Source organism: Apis dorsata, unplaced genomic scaffold (assembly GCF_000469605.1).
Source record: "Apis dorsata unplaced genomic scaffold, Apis dorsata 1.3 scaffold_165, whole genome shotgun sequence".
Taxonomy (NCBI): domain Eukaryota; kingdom Metazoa; phylum Arthropoda; class Insecta; order Hymenoptera; family Apidae; genus Apis; species Apis dorsata.
In genome coordinates this window covers 1049560-1067999 of record NW_006263454.1, presented here as the reverse complement: position 1 = coordinate 1067999, position 18440 = coordinate 1049560, and the positions used below count along the sequence as shown (strand labels likewise).

General features: G+C 32.2%; 3 protein-coding genes and 2 long non-coding RNA genes across 13 annotated transcripts in view; 2 read left to right on the top strand and 3 right to left on the bottom strand.

The window, feature by feature from the left end:
* The window catches only part of LOC102679323 (delta(14)-sterol reductase TM7SF2), an 11375-nt gene extending 7364 nt beyond the window's left edge, over positions 1 to 4011 (bottom strand). For 2 of the 4 annotated variants that reach the window (XM_031509599.1, XM_031509600.1), the window contains exons 1-2: positions 3585 to 3732; positions 3239 to 3380 (exon numbers count right to left, since the gene is read on the bottom strand). In XM_031509599.1, the coding sequence (XP_031365459.1) occupies positions 3239 to 3252 (14 nt within the window). In that variant the 5' untranslated portion in view covers positions 3253 to 3380; positions 3585 to 3732. Of the gene's footprint in view, positions 1 to 3238; positions 3381 to 3584; positions 3733 to 3872 lie in introns of those variants that run through there. The other 2 variants (XM_031509598.1, XM_006613948.2) reach the window with 2 other exon arrangements.
* On the bottom strand, positions 396 to 1725 carry LOC116185361. The gene is made up of 2 exons (XR_004150203.1): positions 1334 to 1725; positions 396 to 858 (listed from the first exon to the last, which is right to left on the bottom strand). It is a non-coding gene; the product is annotated as an uncharacterized LOC116185361 (long non-coding RNA).
* On the top strand, positions 441 to 13160 carry LOC102679827 (monocarboxylate transporter 3). Of its 6 annotated transcripts, none has more exons than XM_006613952.2 (11): positions 441 to 894; positions 7869 to 8169; positions 8248 to 8391; positions 8491 to 8696; positions 8771 to 8999; positions 9098 to 9543; positions 9622 to 9850; positions 9921 to 10096; positions 10184 to 10406; positions 10488 to 10735; positions 10819 to 13160. In XM_006613952.2, the coding sequence occupies exons 1-11, from the start codon at positions 802 to 804 to the stop codon at positions 10966 to 10968; spliced, it is 2445 nt and encodes an 814-aa protein (XP_006614015.1). In that variant the 5' UTR covers positions 441 to 801; the 3' UTR covers positions 10969 to 13160. The 6 variants fall into 6 exon arrangements, with proteins under 6 accessions (XP_006614015.1, XP_006614018.1, XP_006614017.1 ...); XM_006613955.2 differs by lacking the exon at positions 441 to 894 and adding an exon at positions 1665 to 1976; XM_006613954.2 differs by lacking the exon at positions 441 to 894 and adding an exon at positions 4122 to 4524.
* A 491-nt stretch (positions 13161 to 13651) lies between these two features.
* LOC102680381 overlaps positions 13652 to 18440 on the top strand; it is a 20689-nt gene continuing 15900 nt past the window's right edge. The window contains exon 1 of the mRNA XM_006613957.2: positions 13652 to 14360. Within this exon, the coding sequence (XP_006614020.1) occupies positions 14239 to 14360 (122 nt within the window). The 5' untranslated portion in view covers positions 13652 to 14238. The remainder of the gene's footprint in view (positions 14361 to 18440) is intronic.
* LOC102680291 lies at positions 13812 to 16774 on the bottom strand. Its single transcript, XR_421491.2, has 2 exons — positions 14967 to 16774; positions 13812 to 14414 (listed from the first exon to the last, which is right to left on the bottom strand). It is a non-coding gene; the product is annotated as an uncharacterized LOC102680291 (long non-coding RNA).

The window sequence follows — 18440 nt, the reverse complement described above, 5'->3', positions numbered from 1 at the left end:
CCGGGGCGCCGCGGCGCTACCCACCCGCGGCGGGATCGTCTGCAAGAAAATTCTTTTCAACAAGATTTTCACGTTCTCCGTTATCTGGTTGTATCGTAAATACTCACTTGAACGGCTGCAACAACGGTGATAGCATCATTATTAATTTTTTCTTACTGTATCACACTGGAACGCGAACGATTAAAAAAGAAACAGGTCGGGGAGGCGGCACGTAATAGTTCCTGAAAAGGTGGATCGAAATTCCGTGGACTAGGTCGTGCGCGGGGTGTAAGCGACGTCCTCGTTGTTATTGAGGGTTCTAATAATCTGAAATTGGTGCCAGTGGTGGCAATCGTGTTGCGATTTCACCGAATTGGTCGTAACGAGAACACCGGAAAAAGAAACCGACGTATCATCAACGTTCTAGCACCAAAGGAGCAATTTATTATCCTTTGACAAATGTTCAAGTTTTAAGAAGATGTGTTTCTTTCATCTTCAAGTATTGTAGTGTATTGTAACATCGAGGAAGTGAAAGAAAAAAAAGTTTGAGAAACAAAGGAAAAAAAAGACGCGCTAAGTAGCCCGGAAGAAGCTGTCATCGAGCAGCTACGACTTCCAGGATTGTTCATGTATCGCCAATGGATAGCTTATAAATCGAAAGGGGGCGCAGCGGACTGCCCGGACAAGGTGTCATCCGGCTGGTGATTGCTTTGTTCTCGCATCGTTCCTCGTATACGAGGACATAGGATCACGAAGCTGTGGCTGTTTCAATCCGTTGAAAATAGTGACAACCGAGTCTAAGGTAGGCGCCGCGGCGCCGAGATGGGCCCTACCAGTAGCCGCGAACAGATTGGGGAGCAGATCGGCGACGATGATGGCCTGCAAATCAAGCCAAAACCTATGGTTAATCATATCGTAAGTTTTTTTCATTTCTTGTTTTTATTGCTTTTTTCTCTCTACTAACATAGGTTAAAAGTTAAAACCGTTTTTGTTTTTTAATTTTATTTTTAATTTTTATAATTTTTCTTCCATAATATTTCAATTTATATTTTCATAGTAATGTGTAATAATAGAAGAATCATCATAAGAAAAATTTTATTGAATATTTGAAATGGTTAAATGTGAAATAGTTAATGGTTAAATGTGAAATGTGTAAATCGAACACTATGATTTGTTACTCTATTTTCGTCATAAAACAGAAATGTATTCGCGTGTCTGCGTTAGAATTCCCTTCATGATGAAACTCTGTTTAATATAAGAATTGTTTAATTTAGAAAATAACTTCTGCTCAATCGTATTGAATTCCGAAGTAAACGAAGTTTGAAATTTTTTCTGATTCTCTTTAATACTTAACTTTTTTTCTTCCTTGATTATTCTCTTATTCATTAAATTGCATATATTTGTTGGTATCATCTTGCTTGTGTCACGTCCAATGTTTGAAAGATCTTCATCCAACAGTGATATCTTGTGCATATTTGAAATATCTGGGTGTATACACAGTTAGAACTTTGTACTTATCGATAGATCAGTAGCCGCGCATTTTATTTCCGCGCGCACGATATTGCATTGCGTGAATGATGTCTGCGTGGAAATCTGTAGCAGAAGGAAGACGGTTGATTTTGTGTGTAACAAAGAGAAGAAGAAAAGGATAAGAATATAGAAAGAGAAATCGTAAAACAAAGAGAGAAACATGAGCAAATCGAAACGATGGAATACATGAAGAAGAGTTGGCAAGGGAAATGAAGTGAGATGGATTTCATAGAGTGGGGAATTGGATGGACTCAACCGACTGCGATGCGATAAGTCAGCCGGTGGTTGAGCAGCGCGCATTTTCATATCGCTTCTTTCTCGTTTCACAGCTGGACACTGTCCACTCAGGTGGCACAAGTACGGCCATCTCTTTTTCCCTCCTTATTCGTTTTTTCATTTACTGTGAGGGTGTATTCATCTTTATTTAAATAGAACGCCAATATCGCGTGATGTCGCCTAAAAATAAGGTATGTAAAATAGATTTTCTAATCGAATAATAGTCTATAAAAATTTTTACCTTATCATGTTCGTTTTATTTTGTTACTTTTAACTAAAGACATCGCTTCATGTCATTAAAATCGCATATTAAGATAAGTAAAGTAACATAGTAAAAGTTGAATCGTGTTTATATTGAAATTATGATGTTGACAATGATTACAACTTATATGATCTATTCCATTGATATATTACCATATGAGTTGACTTCAAAAAGATTGAATAACAGCAATTCGTTGTTTCATCGGTTTAATAAAAATTTAATTTATTGATAACGAAATATTTTCGATTGATAAACATGTTTTTTTTCGTGCGCACGTGTACAAAAATTTTATTAGTAATTTTCATGGCATTTTTGAATATTTTTAAATATTATTAATTAATATATATTAATTAATATATATATTATAGAAAATTATAAATTGAATGACAAAATATACGATATGATTAAATTAATCACGAAATGCACAAGTGAAAGTGGTTTGTGTTACCTAGTTGGAACAATGATAATTCTTGCAAATAGCTCATCAGTATATCGTTGGTAATATTAGAAAGAATAAATTTCGCGTATGAAATTTTGTATTTTGGGTGGAGTTATGGATGTTATTATTTTTTTGTATTATGTACCTCGTAGATTATATCACGTGCCAGTTTATGGATTGATGTCGAGCCATGGATTAAGATGTATTACGCGAGAACATCTTATCTTTTAAGTGTTTGTTGAATTCGTTATCATTCTGTATCGATGTCGAGTATTTCCCTTATCCTTCGACTATTCGGCCGATAAATATTAAATTGTAAGTAGGAATACCTATAAATTTGTTTCGATTGTTTCTATCAAAGACTCTTATTTAGATGTCATTAACACAAACAAATTTCGATAAATAAGAAATGAATTTCGGACACCTAACCTTCATTAAATTAATAAAGTAATTAATGAGGTCGATTGAACTGATTGTGACAGCGAATCATGGATAGAATAAATAGACAATTAATCACAGTGATTACAAACGGTAGTGAATTTTCCTAATTCCTTTAAACAGATTAAATTTGATTAGATCGAATCACATGATTTTAAATAATTTATTAGCGATTTTTCAAGCTTATAATGAGTGGTTCTATTTTCTTTTAATCTTTTTTTAAATTTTTGTTTTATTATAATACAAGCGAATAAAAAAAAGTATCATATCAATTCAACAATTCGGTAAGATTATAGTTTAAAATAATTACTCACACAATGTGATTCATCGAAATAGGGAGAATGTTGCTCTTCCTTTCTTGATTATATTCATGCTTTTATCACAACTCCTGATATCTCGCGGTCCTAAGCAAACTGGGACAATGAAGAAGAGACTAACATCGTCGTAAACAATGATCTGTTACAAATCAAGAAAATATCATGATGTAGTTCTTGTTTACGGTTTCTGAGTCATTTTAAAGCACTGTTGCCGCTGATATTTCTAAGAAGACAAGAACCAGATGTTCTTATGATTACTATAAATTATGAATTTTGTTTACGCCTGCACGTGTATATCTATATCATTTTCATGAAAATACTATCGAAAAAGAAAGTTTGGTACCTACCTATAACTTTCGAATTCAATTAATCAAATTCAAATTGAGACAAAAAAATTCTTATTTAAACGTATTGATTTTTTTTCATAAAATAATATTATCTGATTGTTCCTGTCAGTTAATTTTTGTGCGGAGATCAAAAGCAGATGGTGTTTTCATGTATCGTGCCTTCAACATTAATTGTCGCTAGTTATTATCTAATTAATTCATAAACGTGCTCGAGCAGACGAGTAAAGCATCAGTGGAATGCAGCATGTTGCAGTAGTAACTCTCGCGTGATCGACGTTACATACCAGTGGTACCATTCTCCTCCCGTCTACCTATCCCTTTTATCGGTGCTGATTCTTTGAGTGTTTCCACCACTGTTACATATCGACTCGAGATCATCTTCAGAATGTTTACTTAGTGCCCTCCTGCTTCAGCGCCCCGCCCCCTTTCGCCAGCTATCGTTCATATCGCTGTAATTCGATCGTTTGGTGATTTTCGTCGTGACGGCCATCATTAAATGGCAATCGATTAACCGCGATTCTATGTATCGGTAATCTCGATAGTATGATATATTTGGTAACCTTCATTCGCGTGCAAGATTAATTTCATGGTAGTGTAAGCATCGACTTAGATTATTAGTGCGCGCGTCACGCTACTATATGATGGTCACTTTACGATATACAATGTTTCGCGTACGATTATTTAGCTGTTCGACCATGAACATGATTTCTCGAAGCCACCTGATAGCAACACACCACCGGGAACTGTCACTTTCTTCCTGAAGTACGAGAGCGTTGCCAGCAAATATTTGCTTAGTGAGGTAACGTTTCGAAACTCTAAAAATTGCATAAACGGTTGAGGTGGACTTGTCTCTATCCCGTGATATTAAAAAAAAAACTACAACGCGCGTGCATCGGACTAATGGCTAACGCGGAACGATATGTCGAAACATTAAACGTAAGTTCAAGTTGCTGCTATAATTGCACGTTAGAATAAATAACTTGTCGATCTCTATACTATTATACCAGTCAAATATGAATCATCTATGCTGAGCAGAGTCGAGTGACATTGAGCTGCAATGTATTGGTCAATCGGTGCAATATCTCCCATAATACACAAAGTAACCCTTGATACAATTATTGATTCGTTAAACGATACTAAAAAGTTTTTGACTTTGCGTGAAGACCAGCATCATGAAATTATTTATTTTTGTGCTTTCTTGTCCATAACAATTATATTTTGAATTAAATAAAACATTGATTAAGTTTTTTTTGATTCGTATAATTTAATTTTTTAGTTTAATCTTTATTATCATAAATTAACATTTATTCTTAAAAATGTGTTTTTTAGCGAAAATATTTTAAAGTTGTTAAATGTCTTTGAGATAAAAAAATTGAAAAATAAATTTAATTTGTATAATAATTTCTCTAAAATTTTATTTTCTTAATATTCTTTTAAAAAGAATATTTTTGATATAAAAAAATTATTAAAATTTTTTTAAAAGTATATAGTATAACTAATTCGAATTGTATCATAATTTAAACTTCTTGATATTTATACTTTTATAAAAACATAAAGTATTTTAAGTAAATGATTTCGTATTGAAAATATTAAAAATATCTATGTGTATAAATGTATATAAATAATCATTGAAAATTTAGATCGATTTTTTTTTCTTTAATATAATTGTATTTTATATTAATTAAAATAATTAAAAAAAATATATACATATAAAAATTTAAAACATCTTTTAAAATCTTGGTTCAGCAAATTCACAAATCGTCTGGTTGTCGCGCCACGTAATTGTGATAGGGTGGGGACGCATGAGACGCTTCGCATTTATAGGTTAACTTTTCGCGCACAAACGATCAGTGCCGCTTCAACGAGAGCTCCGTGCTCTCTCGTTGTCGCAAGCAGTTCTTTTGTTCGGCGGGTACTTAAATTCTCACGAAGATCCGTGTAGTTTAGTCATTTGTATATCTTAGAATCGTAAAATATAATAATAGTAAACACAGTGTATTCGCACATACATTCGCAATCACCAAAATGCAGTGATTACATTATTGACACATCGTTGCATGTTGTTTTATTCATTCAGCATTATTTTTGCACTATACAAAGATCACAAAACACAATGACAGAAGAAAGAATATTGTGCACTTAGAAAATAAAGTTATTTTATACATGGAAATTTGAAGAAGGCTCTATTACCGTGTTTGTATATAAATAGAATTTCTGTAGTGCGTAGTGATACATAGCAGTTATACGTCCAACAGCAAAACCAATCGTTTCTGCCGGCAAACTTGTCATGACAATTTGCGCGTGCTGAATCATTTTAGGTGTATAGTGCCATTTCATTCGTGTGCATCCGAAACTCATGGCTGAATCTTATTGATGAACTGAATTTATTAAGACACGTTACTGTATGTGTATCGTTATCGGGTGTTGCAAGAAGGAATAAAGCAATATATATTCTTAATTTCTTCACAAAAGTGTACTTTTTTAGAAAAGTTACTGCGCACGTTTTTTAAGTTCGGTTGATCCATAATACATAGAAGGCAGTGAGCGTGCGATGATCGTATGATAGAAGTTGACTCGAAGCGCGCGAGTGTGAAAGACATGGCAGCGGATTTTGATGATTGATATTGCTACTCCTGTTATTTGCTAACAGGGGGAGTGTTAAATCGCGCGGAAGTGGCGTAGCGTGGCAAACTTTGAGGGATAAAGTCACGGAAAGAAAGAATATACAGCGCGCACAGCTGCGCGCACTTCTACGAAAATAGAACTCTGCACAGTGTGTGGAGGCCAACGACGAAACGAACGGAGTCTGACATTAAAGCGATCATAGAATGTCGCGCGTGTCGCTCAACAAGTCGCAGTACAGCCAATACGGCTCGCGTCGCGTGCGGAAGATCAGTACGGTACGTTTCGAAAATTCGTCCCTATTTGGTAATATGCGTGCGTTTAAGCATTTCTTGTCTTCATTCTTGGGTGATCTGATTCGCCTCGAATTTCAAGGCACGATCTCGTTTCGCTTTTCTTTATAGTTTCTTCGTACGTGTTCGGAAACAACACGTGACTTAGCCTTGATAAATGTAATTTACACTTTTGTAGCAGTTTCTGACAAACGCGAAACACCATACACGCATTTGTATATATCGTCAGCACAGCCGTGTATCACTGCGTACTTGTGTGCACAATTTGCACCCGTTGCAAATGTGACACCACCGTCACGAAAACAAGGTCGAAAACAATACTCTTGTCAAGTTTCCTTTGCCTTGACGTTAGGTGGCGCACGCTTTACCAATTCTAATGACAGTAGATCAGCTGATTCGGCTGACCTTCCATTCGGCTAAGTCACTATCGAGTCACTATCGATGCTTTCGTATGTCTTAGCGCTATATTTGAATTCATTTAATATGTTGGCAGTCTAGATCATTGTACGAACTCTTTTATTCTAAAATATTTATAAAACAAATCCTTACGGATTTTTTCTTTTACGATTATGCAAAATATGTTCAAATTCAAGAAGGCATGGAACTATATTCTCTTGTACGTTTTTTTTTTTAAATTTATTAGTATCCTTATATTATGTTAAAAAAGTATTAAAGAGTTATACATTTTTGTGAAGCAGAGTCATTTTTATCGCGTGATCAATATCGTTTCTTGTTTATTAGATTCAGAGGAAACACTATTTTACCTTGGATAAACGTAGCCTTAGGGAATGGTTAAGTCACAGTAGCCATATAATATCTATGCTTGCGTTTGCGTTATGAGATCATCTTATAATATGGCACGACCGCTCGTTCTCACATTACGCTCCAAAAGATGTCTTCCGGAATTGCGTTCTTGTTGATTCATTTAATTTCATCATTATAATTTCATTAAATTTCTATTTTAATTGGAGAAAAATGTGTAAAAATAATTTTTTATTTAAATGTCTATAATTTTTTGAAATTTTTAAAAATTCTTATTTAATTTACTAATCAGATACATATAGAATGATATGTCTATATATTTACACATTAGTATGAAAGAAAGGTATTTGATATTTTTCTTATATTCTACAAGGTGAACTACCACTACTTTATATAAGACAAACATAAATATTAACATTACAATATTATAATGTTACAAGATTCAAAATATATTCAAATTTTTTAATAATAGATGAATTAAATCTGATTTTTATTATTTTTAATATATAATAATTTATTAAATAATGTTAGAGACAATATAATATCTAACTCTACATTTATACATTATCATTAAACTGATGAAAATATTTACACTTTTTACAGACGGAAAGTGAATATTCTGTAGAAGAGCATGCAAAATTAACTGCTACTGATGGAGCTAGTGATGAAGCATCTCCAGAAGATGAAGGAGGATCATTATGTGAATACCATGATATACCACCTCCACCAGATGGTGGATATGGATGGGTGGTGGTATTTGCATCATTCATGTGTAATATGATAGTTGATGGTATCGCTTATACATTTGGTGTTTTTCTGGGAGAATTTGTTACATATTTTGGAGAAGGAAAAGGCAAAACTGCGTGGGTTGGTTCATTGTTATCTGGCATGTACCTCAGTGCTGGTAAATTTTTTTATTATAAAATATCTTTTTTTTTGTAATAATAAAATATTAATTTTAAATGTTACAATCATTTTCTAGGACCTATTGTCAGTGCTTTAACAAATAAGTATGGATGTAGAGCAGTATGTATGGCAGGAAGTTTTTTAGGTGCAGCAGCATTTGTACTTTCAACATTTTCAACCAGTGTAAATATGCTTATGATAACTTATGGTGTTATGGGAGGTGTGTGTAATATTTTAGATTTTAAATATATTAGATTTTAAGTTATTTTTTAGATACAATAGTTTGAATTATTATATTATAATAATTACATTGTTTCAGGAATTGGATTTGGTCTAATATATTTGCCAGCAGTAGTTTGTGTAGGTTATTATTTTGAAACCAAAAGATCATTAGCTACAGGTATTGCTGTATGTGGTTCAGGATTTGGCACATTTGCATTTGCACCTCTTGCAACAATGTTATTAGAAGCATATAATTGGAAAGGAGCAAATTTAATTCTTGCAGGCCTTATTTTAAATTGTGCTGTAAGTAATATCTATAAGTTTTCTAAGAAATTATAGAACATAGATTTGATGATAACAATAGGTGAACATTACAGGTATTTGGTGCAATGATGAGGCCATTAGAATATCCAAAAGCTTCTTCTGTTAAACCATTGTTACAAAGAATGGCAGAGGAGAAAAGATTTCAAATGGAACGTGGGAGTATTGGGGGTTCTTATTTCATGGTACAACTGCCTGATGGATCTATGGAAAAGAGAATGAAAATGCCTATTAATATTGATCCTGGTGTTCATTCCAGTTTCAATTTAGACCAATTAGTGCCTGGTAAGAAAATATGAGTTGAAATTAATATTGATAATTAATTGATTATAATAAGGTAATCTAATATGGTTTTTATGATATATTTTATTTTAATATTAAAGGAACTCCTTTAACACCAGTTCCAACGGTACCAACTCTTCCCACTATATCGGAAGTGAAAGTACAAGAACACTCTTCTAGTGGAGCAACTAGTAATAGTGGCAGTATGGATTTAAAAAACATTTCCACTAAATCAAAGAGTAGAAAAAATATTGATGATACCAAAGATATAGAGAAGTCTGAAAGCGAATTCAAACCAATAATTCCTAGAAATGCTTCACAGCCTGCTTTTACAACTCATGTACAAGGTTTACCTAAAAATGGTTCTGTACCCTTTTTTGATAGAATCCGCAAAACAAGTACTGGTGAAAGATATAAACCAAGTCTTAGTGCCATTAAGAATTCTAGAACAACATTGAATTCTAATGGTGATATTAGAAAGAGTTTACATTTGAGACTTTCGACAAGCAGTGTTATGGGTTCTCGAAACAATAATGCGGAAATAGATGTACGTTTTATCATACTTTTTCGAACACTTAATTTAACAAAAATATTATGTAAATTATAAACAATATATATTTTATAGGATGGCGAAAGTATTACTTTTACCACCAGTAAGACTAGTATTCCAAAAGAAAAACCACAGATAATTCGACCACTATCAAGAAAGGATATTTTTTATAGTGGTAGTGTTGTTAACTTACCAGAATATCAAAGTCAAAAATCACTTGCAAATTATCGTCAAAGTGTTATTTCTTTATCAAAATCCGTTCGTGGAGATATTAAAGATACCGACATTGAAAAGGCGCGCGAGCGTAAGAAATTTTTCAAAGATAAATATGCAATGATTTATAAATTTTTATATTAAAACAATAAATGTTACAGAACCTCTATGTCCTTGTTTGGTATTACCTGATTCGTTTAAAGAAGCTCTGGCAACTATGATGGATGTATCTTTGCTAAAAGATCCAGTATTTCTTTTAATTGGTATTAGTAACGTATTTGGAATGGCTGGTTTATACGTCCCTTTTGTATATTTATTAGATGCTGCAGTTTTAGATGTAAGTTAAAAATTATAATAATTTCTTTTTTTACCTACATTTTTGTAATCATATATATATCAATTTTTCAATACATATCATTTTTAGAATATTGACAAGACTCTTGCATCATATTTAGTATCTATTATTGGAATTACCAATACTCTGGGTCGTGTAGCTTGTGGATACATTGCGGATTTTCCACAAGTAGACTCATTATTGTTGAATAATATTTGCTTAATTATATCAACAGTTGCTGTGGCTGCAATTCCGTTTTGTCATTCGTATCCTGCTTATATTATTATGAGCATTCTTTTTGGAATAGCTATATGTAAGTATTAAAATTAATAAATTTTATTTTTAAGTTTAATTTTTTTTTTGATATTATATATTTGTTTTCATAATATTTCAGCTGGATATATTTCTTTGACGTCAATTATTTTGGTAGACCTTTTGGGATTGGATAAATTGACCAATGCATTTGGCCTTTTAATCTTATTTAGAGGAGCAGCAGCTATCATTGGTTCACCTTTAGCAGGTGCTGTTTATGACGCAACGCAAAGCTATAGCATCCCATTTTTTATGGCAGGATTTTTCTTCCTTGTAAGTACAGTTACTAGTTTCATGGCTCCAGCAATGAAACGCTGTACAACGCCACAGGTAAATATAATAAGTATAATATACATATAAACATTATTTTTAAATTATTTTAAATTAACAAAAAAACATAAAATTTGTTACAGACTCAGCCTGTGATATTAGATACATTGACTCCAATTGATGAAGATATCGAAGAAGAAAATGAAGAGGATATTCCTGAAATTGTAGAAACTGCGCCATCTCCGCAAGAACCTCCTGAAAAGGAAATTAAACAAATAGAATCTGTTTTATAAAATCTGATCTGTATAAGGAGAAAAAAAAAAGCCTTCATCTCCGAGCCATACTGTGATAGGGCTGCTGCTTCAAAAAGGTCTGAAAAAAGTACTTCTTCGTTATACATTTTAATGCTAAAGCACAAATTAATGAGTACAACCTGATGGTATTTTTAACGTATTTAGAATTTTGCAATTGTATCTAATTTTTTTTATGAAACTCTAATATATAAATATAAATATACATATATACACAAATACATAACAATGTAAAAAATGCCATCAGGTGGAGAATTTCATTTGCCTATGTCAATAGTAGATGATAGATAGAAAAATTTATTAACTTAATCAGTATAGAATGATCAGTATAAAAAATATTGAAAAAGTGAAAAAAATGCTTTTGCACTTGCATATCGAATAATATTGAAATGAATATTATTAATCATCACAAATGATAAATATTAATTTAGAATAAGGATGGTCAATTTTCATTTTTTATAAATGGCTCTCTTCTTTATGCTCATTTATATCTATTATAGTACTTTCTAGCAATATTTACTCGTATTCTATTTTTGATCTAAAATTTACGTATCGAAAACAACGAAAGTTTGCTATACTATGTCGATTTTTCGTATTATTTATGTTAGTAAATATCGCATTTGACTTTTAATGTTATATATATTACATGGATAATCCATGCAATGATTGACCATTCTTAATCGAGAATACCCATCTACAATATATTACTTAAATCTATTTTTGGTCGCAATCCAAAGATACAATTCCAATTAAATTACATTCAGAGAGATATTTTTCTTGCATACACAACAAATGTATATACATATTATAGATTAAAAAATGTGGATTAGTTAACATACAGATAGATTCGCTATTGCGGAAAAAATTGTAAATAATTATATAGGCAATTGTAAAATAGTGTATAACGAATTCCGAAAAAACTAGGCAAATAGAAAATATATAATTTTTGTTTTGGGACATACGTCCTTGTATTAATGTATTGATTATGAATAATTAACATGCTATTAGATAGAAATTAATTAATATATTAATGATTCAACTAGAATGTTTATTTCATTGAATGTATAAAGAAAACATTTCGTCTTATGCAATCTAGTTTGTGTAAATTAATTCTTTAGTTAACAGAATTGACTGTCGGGAAAAAATGTGAAATAATTGAAGTATATTAATTAACACAAACTAATTCTCGACTAATACACGTGTTGTTCGACACGACTTTCGGCAAAGTTATAGTTTGTCGTGTCATACTATATACTAATTAAATATTGATTATCGCGAATAGACAAAATGTTATTCATTTATATATGATACTTTTTATTTACAATCGCATACATGCCTATGATCCATATAAATATATAAATCTATATATAGATATATATGTATTTTTTTTTGTTATATAAATTTATATATTTATATATATATGACGAATGAAAAAAAATTGTAAATCTTGTTAAACGGCATACAACAAATGTTAAACTTGTATGTACATTGTATATACAGCGTTTATTGGTAAGCCGATTACGGTGATTAGTTATCAATATGCGTAAGATTTGGATAACAAAAAAAAAAGAAACGTTATTATCAATAAGAAAAAATATACCAACAGTGCTATTATCACTGCTACTGCTATCACTATTACCATTAATATTACTATTACACTATATTAATTAGTACAACTATTACGACACTTATTTTTATTCTCATAATTGTCGTGCAGAAAGACCGTGTTTTTGTGATTTGAATTGAAATATAATGTATACATGTTATTCAGTCGGAAGTGTACACATGTGCACGCGTGTCGTCGTGACAAAAGTGTACAGTAACACTTATTATATACATATATAGAGTATATATTATCGACGCGCGTGTTCATATGACATTTCGCATGCGCATGTTCGTATGTATGTATGTTAGGAGGAATAGGCGGGTTTCTAGTAGAGATACACGAAGCATGTGTTATGTCGTGTGTGCATAATAGAGGCATACATATGCGTACTTACATATACACATGAGCGTATCAATACACGTGCGCACGACTTAATCTTGTGCATATGTTAAAAGAAAACAATAAAAGAAAAAAAGTGAAGTATATATGCTATGGTACAAAGAAGGACAAATGTATTAGGTGACGTTTATTGAAATTGAAGAGGAATTATGAATTTTTATTACTGAAATATTGCATTGCTTGTTTATTTATTAATAATATGTATTTCCCTATATTTCCCACGAATGCACTCAAATAAGTACACATATGCGTTGGCGCCATTTTGCTTTTTTTAAAATTATATCGTTTTACTACGTTTTCATAATATTTTTCTTGCTGCATGTAAATCACGAGCACGCAGTAAATTATTAGCAATAAAACATTGTAATATGTCAATTAATTTACTTTATTGTTACATCGGCAATTATCAATTATCAATGATGATTTATCGGTGTAGAATTTCTTAATGTTTCAACTTCTTTTTGATTCTTTAATTCAATTTTACCAAAATATATTATAAATATATTTTATTACTATATATTTTTATCATTATAATTCTAATTATATAGTTATTAAATATTGTCATCGAAAATTTGCTTGCAATTACTGTCAACATTAAAAAAATAAATAAATAAGCTAAATCACTGTAAATATAATATATAAATAAATTGACATAAATATTTAATATAGATAATGATAAGACATTTGAGGATACGAAAAAACATTTAATTATCAATGATAGTCAAATTAAAGTGAAAGGCCAAATATATCAAAAAATCTGAAGACTCGTATGTGGCAAGTATAAAATTATGAAAATGTTTTCTTATTTAATTTTTATTTCTATGGAATGTTTTTAATTGCACATCAGACACAAATTTTTGAAATTTTTTAAATCATTCGATATCGTCTATTGATACCGTTTTCTCCCTCTATTTCGAATGGAATGAGAGTTCGTCGCGCGATAGGCGTATATTCTTGGCGCGACCTACCTTAAGTAAACTTACACTTTCGTTTAAGCACCACTGTGTAACAGGAGGGGCTAAACGTAGGAAACAGAGAGGAGGTTTATCGCCTCCATTTCTTTCTGTCGCGTGAGAATTGCAAGTGATTTGTCGTTATTTATCGCGATTACTTCGTGCTTTTTCCAATAGTTTATCGCGTGCCTCTAGCCTCCTTGTCTTTTTCTTTTTTTTCCCTTCCTCTCTTTCTTTTTTTCTTTTTTATCTCTTTTACACGATCCTCAAACTTCACTACTACCATTAACTTTTATGGCACTTGCCCCTTTGGTCTGTTCACTTTTTCTTCAGTCGGAGCAGACGACACCAGGCTGCGTGCAACGTGAATGTGACACCGAAGTTCAAGCTTCGTTGACAACGATCATGACACATACGTGAGTGAATTTGCTCGATGATACTTGGAATTCATGGTGGATTATCTTTCGTTTCTGTGAAATTTATCTGAGTAAAAATATTGTAGAAGAATGATCAATTGCAATAGATTGCAATGATCAATCGTTAAAAAGTAAAAAATCAATAGATTCGGAATAAATAGATTTCTTTAAAAGAAACTTTTTTACAAATCTATGATTGTATTTGTGGCAGAAACAATCGACGGAAATGATTATTGAAAGAATTAAATATATATTATTATTAGCTGAGATGAATATGGATTAAGAAAAAAAAGAAGTTAGTGTTTATTTCAGCGCCATGTGAGTTGCGCCACGCGCGACGTTGCATTTCATAGACACGTGTAGTCATGGTTCGACAATGCCGCCTTTTTTCACGCGGGAATTAGCGAAACTTGTATAGTGTTTTGTAATAAATTTTACGCGAGTCAGTTATAATTAACTAATTTATTAATTGACGAATTATCGTCAAATTATACAAAAATATAATCGTATCACCTCTTAAATACACATTGTTGCATATAACTATTGCTATAGAAAAAGAAAAGAACAAGGACGCGGTTAAATTGATGGATTAATAACGGTATTTACCTGTGCCTGGACATTTTGAGTAATTTTTTTCACCGCTAATTGCGTCATCGAGCTCACTATCACAGTCTTATGGTTGGAAACGTCGAAACGAGTTGTCAAGTGGTTCGGTGGTCACACAATCTCTACTGGAACGGGTTATCGGACAGTCGCCTCCAGAGTTCTTATCGACAATCGTCGGAACTCGCGTCGCGCGTGTTGACCGTATAAACTGCGATTCCATATCGTTACTACGTGCAACTGTTCGATCTTTTCATAGCCGGAGGGTGGTCTATATCGATTTCGATTCTCGATCGAACGATGCGCGGGCGTCTCGATCTGTCTCGATGAGAATCGATTGCAATTTTCGAGTAATATGTCGTCAGTAGGCGATCAACTATTAATGGCTTAAACGATTAAAAGAATTTCTTTTATCCTTCGCGAACCAGTTTCGTTGACAAGATATTTTAATATATTCTGTAAAAAATTTAACGATTAATGTTGCAAAAAAAGGATCAAGATCTACGGAAATACTAATCATCGTGATTATTGTGAAACTTGTAAAGAATTTTTGAATAAGAATTTCCATAATATAATTGTAACTTTCTACGTTTATTACGTCACGCTTCGTGCTGCCAGCAGATCATCAGGCGCCGTGAGTCGAAACATATATCCAACGGGACGATCCTGTGAGCTCGAGACGGACCAATCTGGCATTCGGTCGTTATCGGTGACCGATGGAAGCCGTGCACACCCGACGGGATACACTGATCGCGCTTACTCTCGGTCACATCGCGCGTACCGTCTTAGTACACGCGCACGACGCGATCACGAACACGCGCGCGTTTCGCTCCGGCCTATTTCTTTTGCACCCACTCCCTGGAATTTCGACAGTCGGTGACAGTGGCTTCGCAAGGAAAGGTAATCAACCGGTCTTAACGTATAGAGTTTCAGACGTATTCCTTCTTATGGTGAAAATATTAAAGTGTATATATGTGTACGTGTATATGATTCTCATTGATACGTTCTCTCATTCATGTTTTATGTTTTTTCATATTTATCCGTGTATAGTGCATACACATAGTAACAATACACGTGTATCATTGCGTATATATGATCTACCATGTTTCGTATTCTATGAACGTTCACGCGCACTTCCCGCCTCAAAATACGCGCATGCGCATTTCGTTGCGTCCCTTTGCACGTGGTTGCCTATTACACATCTTCGTTTTACGTGTCTTTATTGTTAGTGATTATGAAGGATGGATACATTCAAAAAGTATTTTCGTGTATTATTCTTTAATTTCTATATAAGTGTATCTTATATATATCTCATATATGTGTGCATATATTTTCACGCTTATCGTGAACCAATTCTGCGAGATTATCGAGAGAAGGATAAAGCAAGACATCTGTGTTTTTTTTTTAGTTCGGTTAATTTAGCAAAAACTTGACTTATTCGCGATATCGATAATGTTTGATCACGAAATAACATTGTTTCCGAAATTTCCATACGGCGAGAATCGCATATGCGCAGTACGCGCATGCGTAGAACGATCGGAATATGTATTAATTTCGAATCTGTAATGAGGGCCGTTCAGTGAATCGACCTTGCTGATTCTGTGTAGGCACTCATGTATGGAAATTGCCTGTGTTAATTTCTTCTATCATTCCCTTTCCGGTTTATCGATTCGTTTCCGAAGCGGTCAAGACTGTTTTATTTTTTATTTGAAATTTAAAAATCACTTGAGCTGTTATTTACCATATAACATATATTTTCTTTTCACGATCACATTTAAAAATTTATACAATAATTATCATTCTTGTTCACGAATCGATGAATGATTTTATTATTATCGTTATTTATTAGTTAAGAGAATTCATTTCTTTCTTTCAATCATTATAAAATTAGAAAGAAATTTTTTTTATAATAGTTATTATTTTTTATTTCATTTCTTATTCATAAATTGTTCGTTCATTTGACGATCGGATCAAATATAAGTTTTTAATTATTATCTTCTTATTAAGAAAAAGTTTATTATATAATCGTTTTCCGCACATTTTGGAAAAGTACATTTTGTAGAAATATGAAAGTGTTCATACGTGTTAATGTTTAACATATGCAAATATATACATATCGTTTTATCTTGCTATTTTTCTCTGATCTGGGGAAACAAACAAAAGAGAAAGAATTGGACGAAAAACAGGATGGATCAGGGTCGAAGTTTGCAACAGGGATCACCAGATTTATTGGCCTCTTTTATTATGTCTTTTTCTGCAAATACTTTTTACCAATATCGGATCGGTGAATGTTAGTAAATAAACATGTACATCGAATCTAAAAGATAAATCCCGTCGAACTTTGGCCCCGGCACGTGGCCTCGGAAAGATCGTTCGTTCATTCGATCTGTAGGTATATACTACGTGTAGAATCATTCATTGTACTGTGCCTTTTCAGCGATCAAGTCATTCATGTTCACGATTCGAGTGAATGGAATATATAGCTCATCTAGAAGTTCACCCTAATCAATTTCTCGAGAGGGGCAACGAGGCTCGTAGTAGAACTCAATAAGGGCTTCATCGTAGTATATATCGATTCAATGGAACTCTTCGTTTGTAAATTTTTCTATCGAACTTTCGATTTGGATTATAGACTTTCATTTGAAAATTGATCTAAAAATTTTCGTATTGTTCGTAGAATTCGTATTGTTTAAATTATATTAAATATTTTTCTTTAATAGAATAGAAAATAATATTTATTTTGTTTTATTTTAGAACAATAAGAACGTAAAAAAAGTACACAATTCTATTGTGTCTGTGGAGAGGAATCGATATTTTAAATATTGTTGAGAATTTTTTCTCAAATTTAAAATTGATCGTTATGATTTTTCTCTTCTTTGGATTCTCAATATAAATAGAAATAGATTTTTATTATTCGAATTGAATTAAATTTCTAGAATATTAATGGCTAGCTACTCATGATCTCGATATTGTTCTAATTACGGATAGCAGCGAATTACGTTTGAATATCCATTTGTTGAAGAATGGCTATTCTCGAGAAAAATAGATAAATTATGGTAATTATTGTCTTTCGATCTGTCCACGAATCATGAATGGATTTATCTGTTCGATAACCTGTTTTAAATTTTGTAAATCAAATATATAAAATTTTTATAGAATATTTACAATTTGGGAGAGCATTTTAATTAGTTAGTTATCGATTATGTTCGAAACAAATTTTTAATATACATAATCGATCTGGAAGATTTAATATTAAAAAGTTTTCTATAGATACGAATTCTGTTCGTTTGAATATCCTAAAAAAAAAAAAAAAAAAAAACCATTGAGTTTCAAGTATTTACAAAATTGTTAAAGATAAGGATATTTTAACAAGATATCAAGGAATAGAGTCGAAAGTTTGTTATAGATACGATCTCCAAGTACAAGTAATATTTCAGATGATCTTATTTTTATTTTTATTAATCACTTCGATATTGA

Coding starts and splice junctions, on each gene's coding strand:
- LOC102679827 (XM_006613952.2), top strand. CDS start 802: ATGGGCCCTACCAGTAGCCGCGAACAGATTGGGGAGCAGATCGGCGAC. Junction 10,407..10,487: donor TCTTTTTGGAATAGCTATAT/GTAAGTATTAAA, acceptor ATAATATTTCAG/CTGGATATATTTCTTTGACG. Junction 10,736..10,818: donor AACGCTGTACAACGCCACAG/GTAAATATAATA, acceptor AATTTGTTACAG/ACTCAGCCTGTGATATTAGA.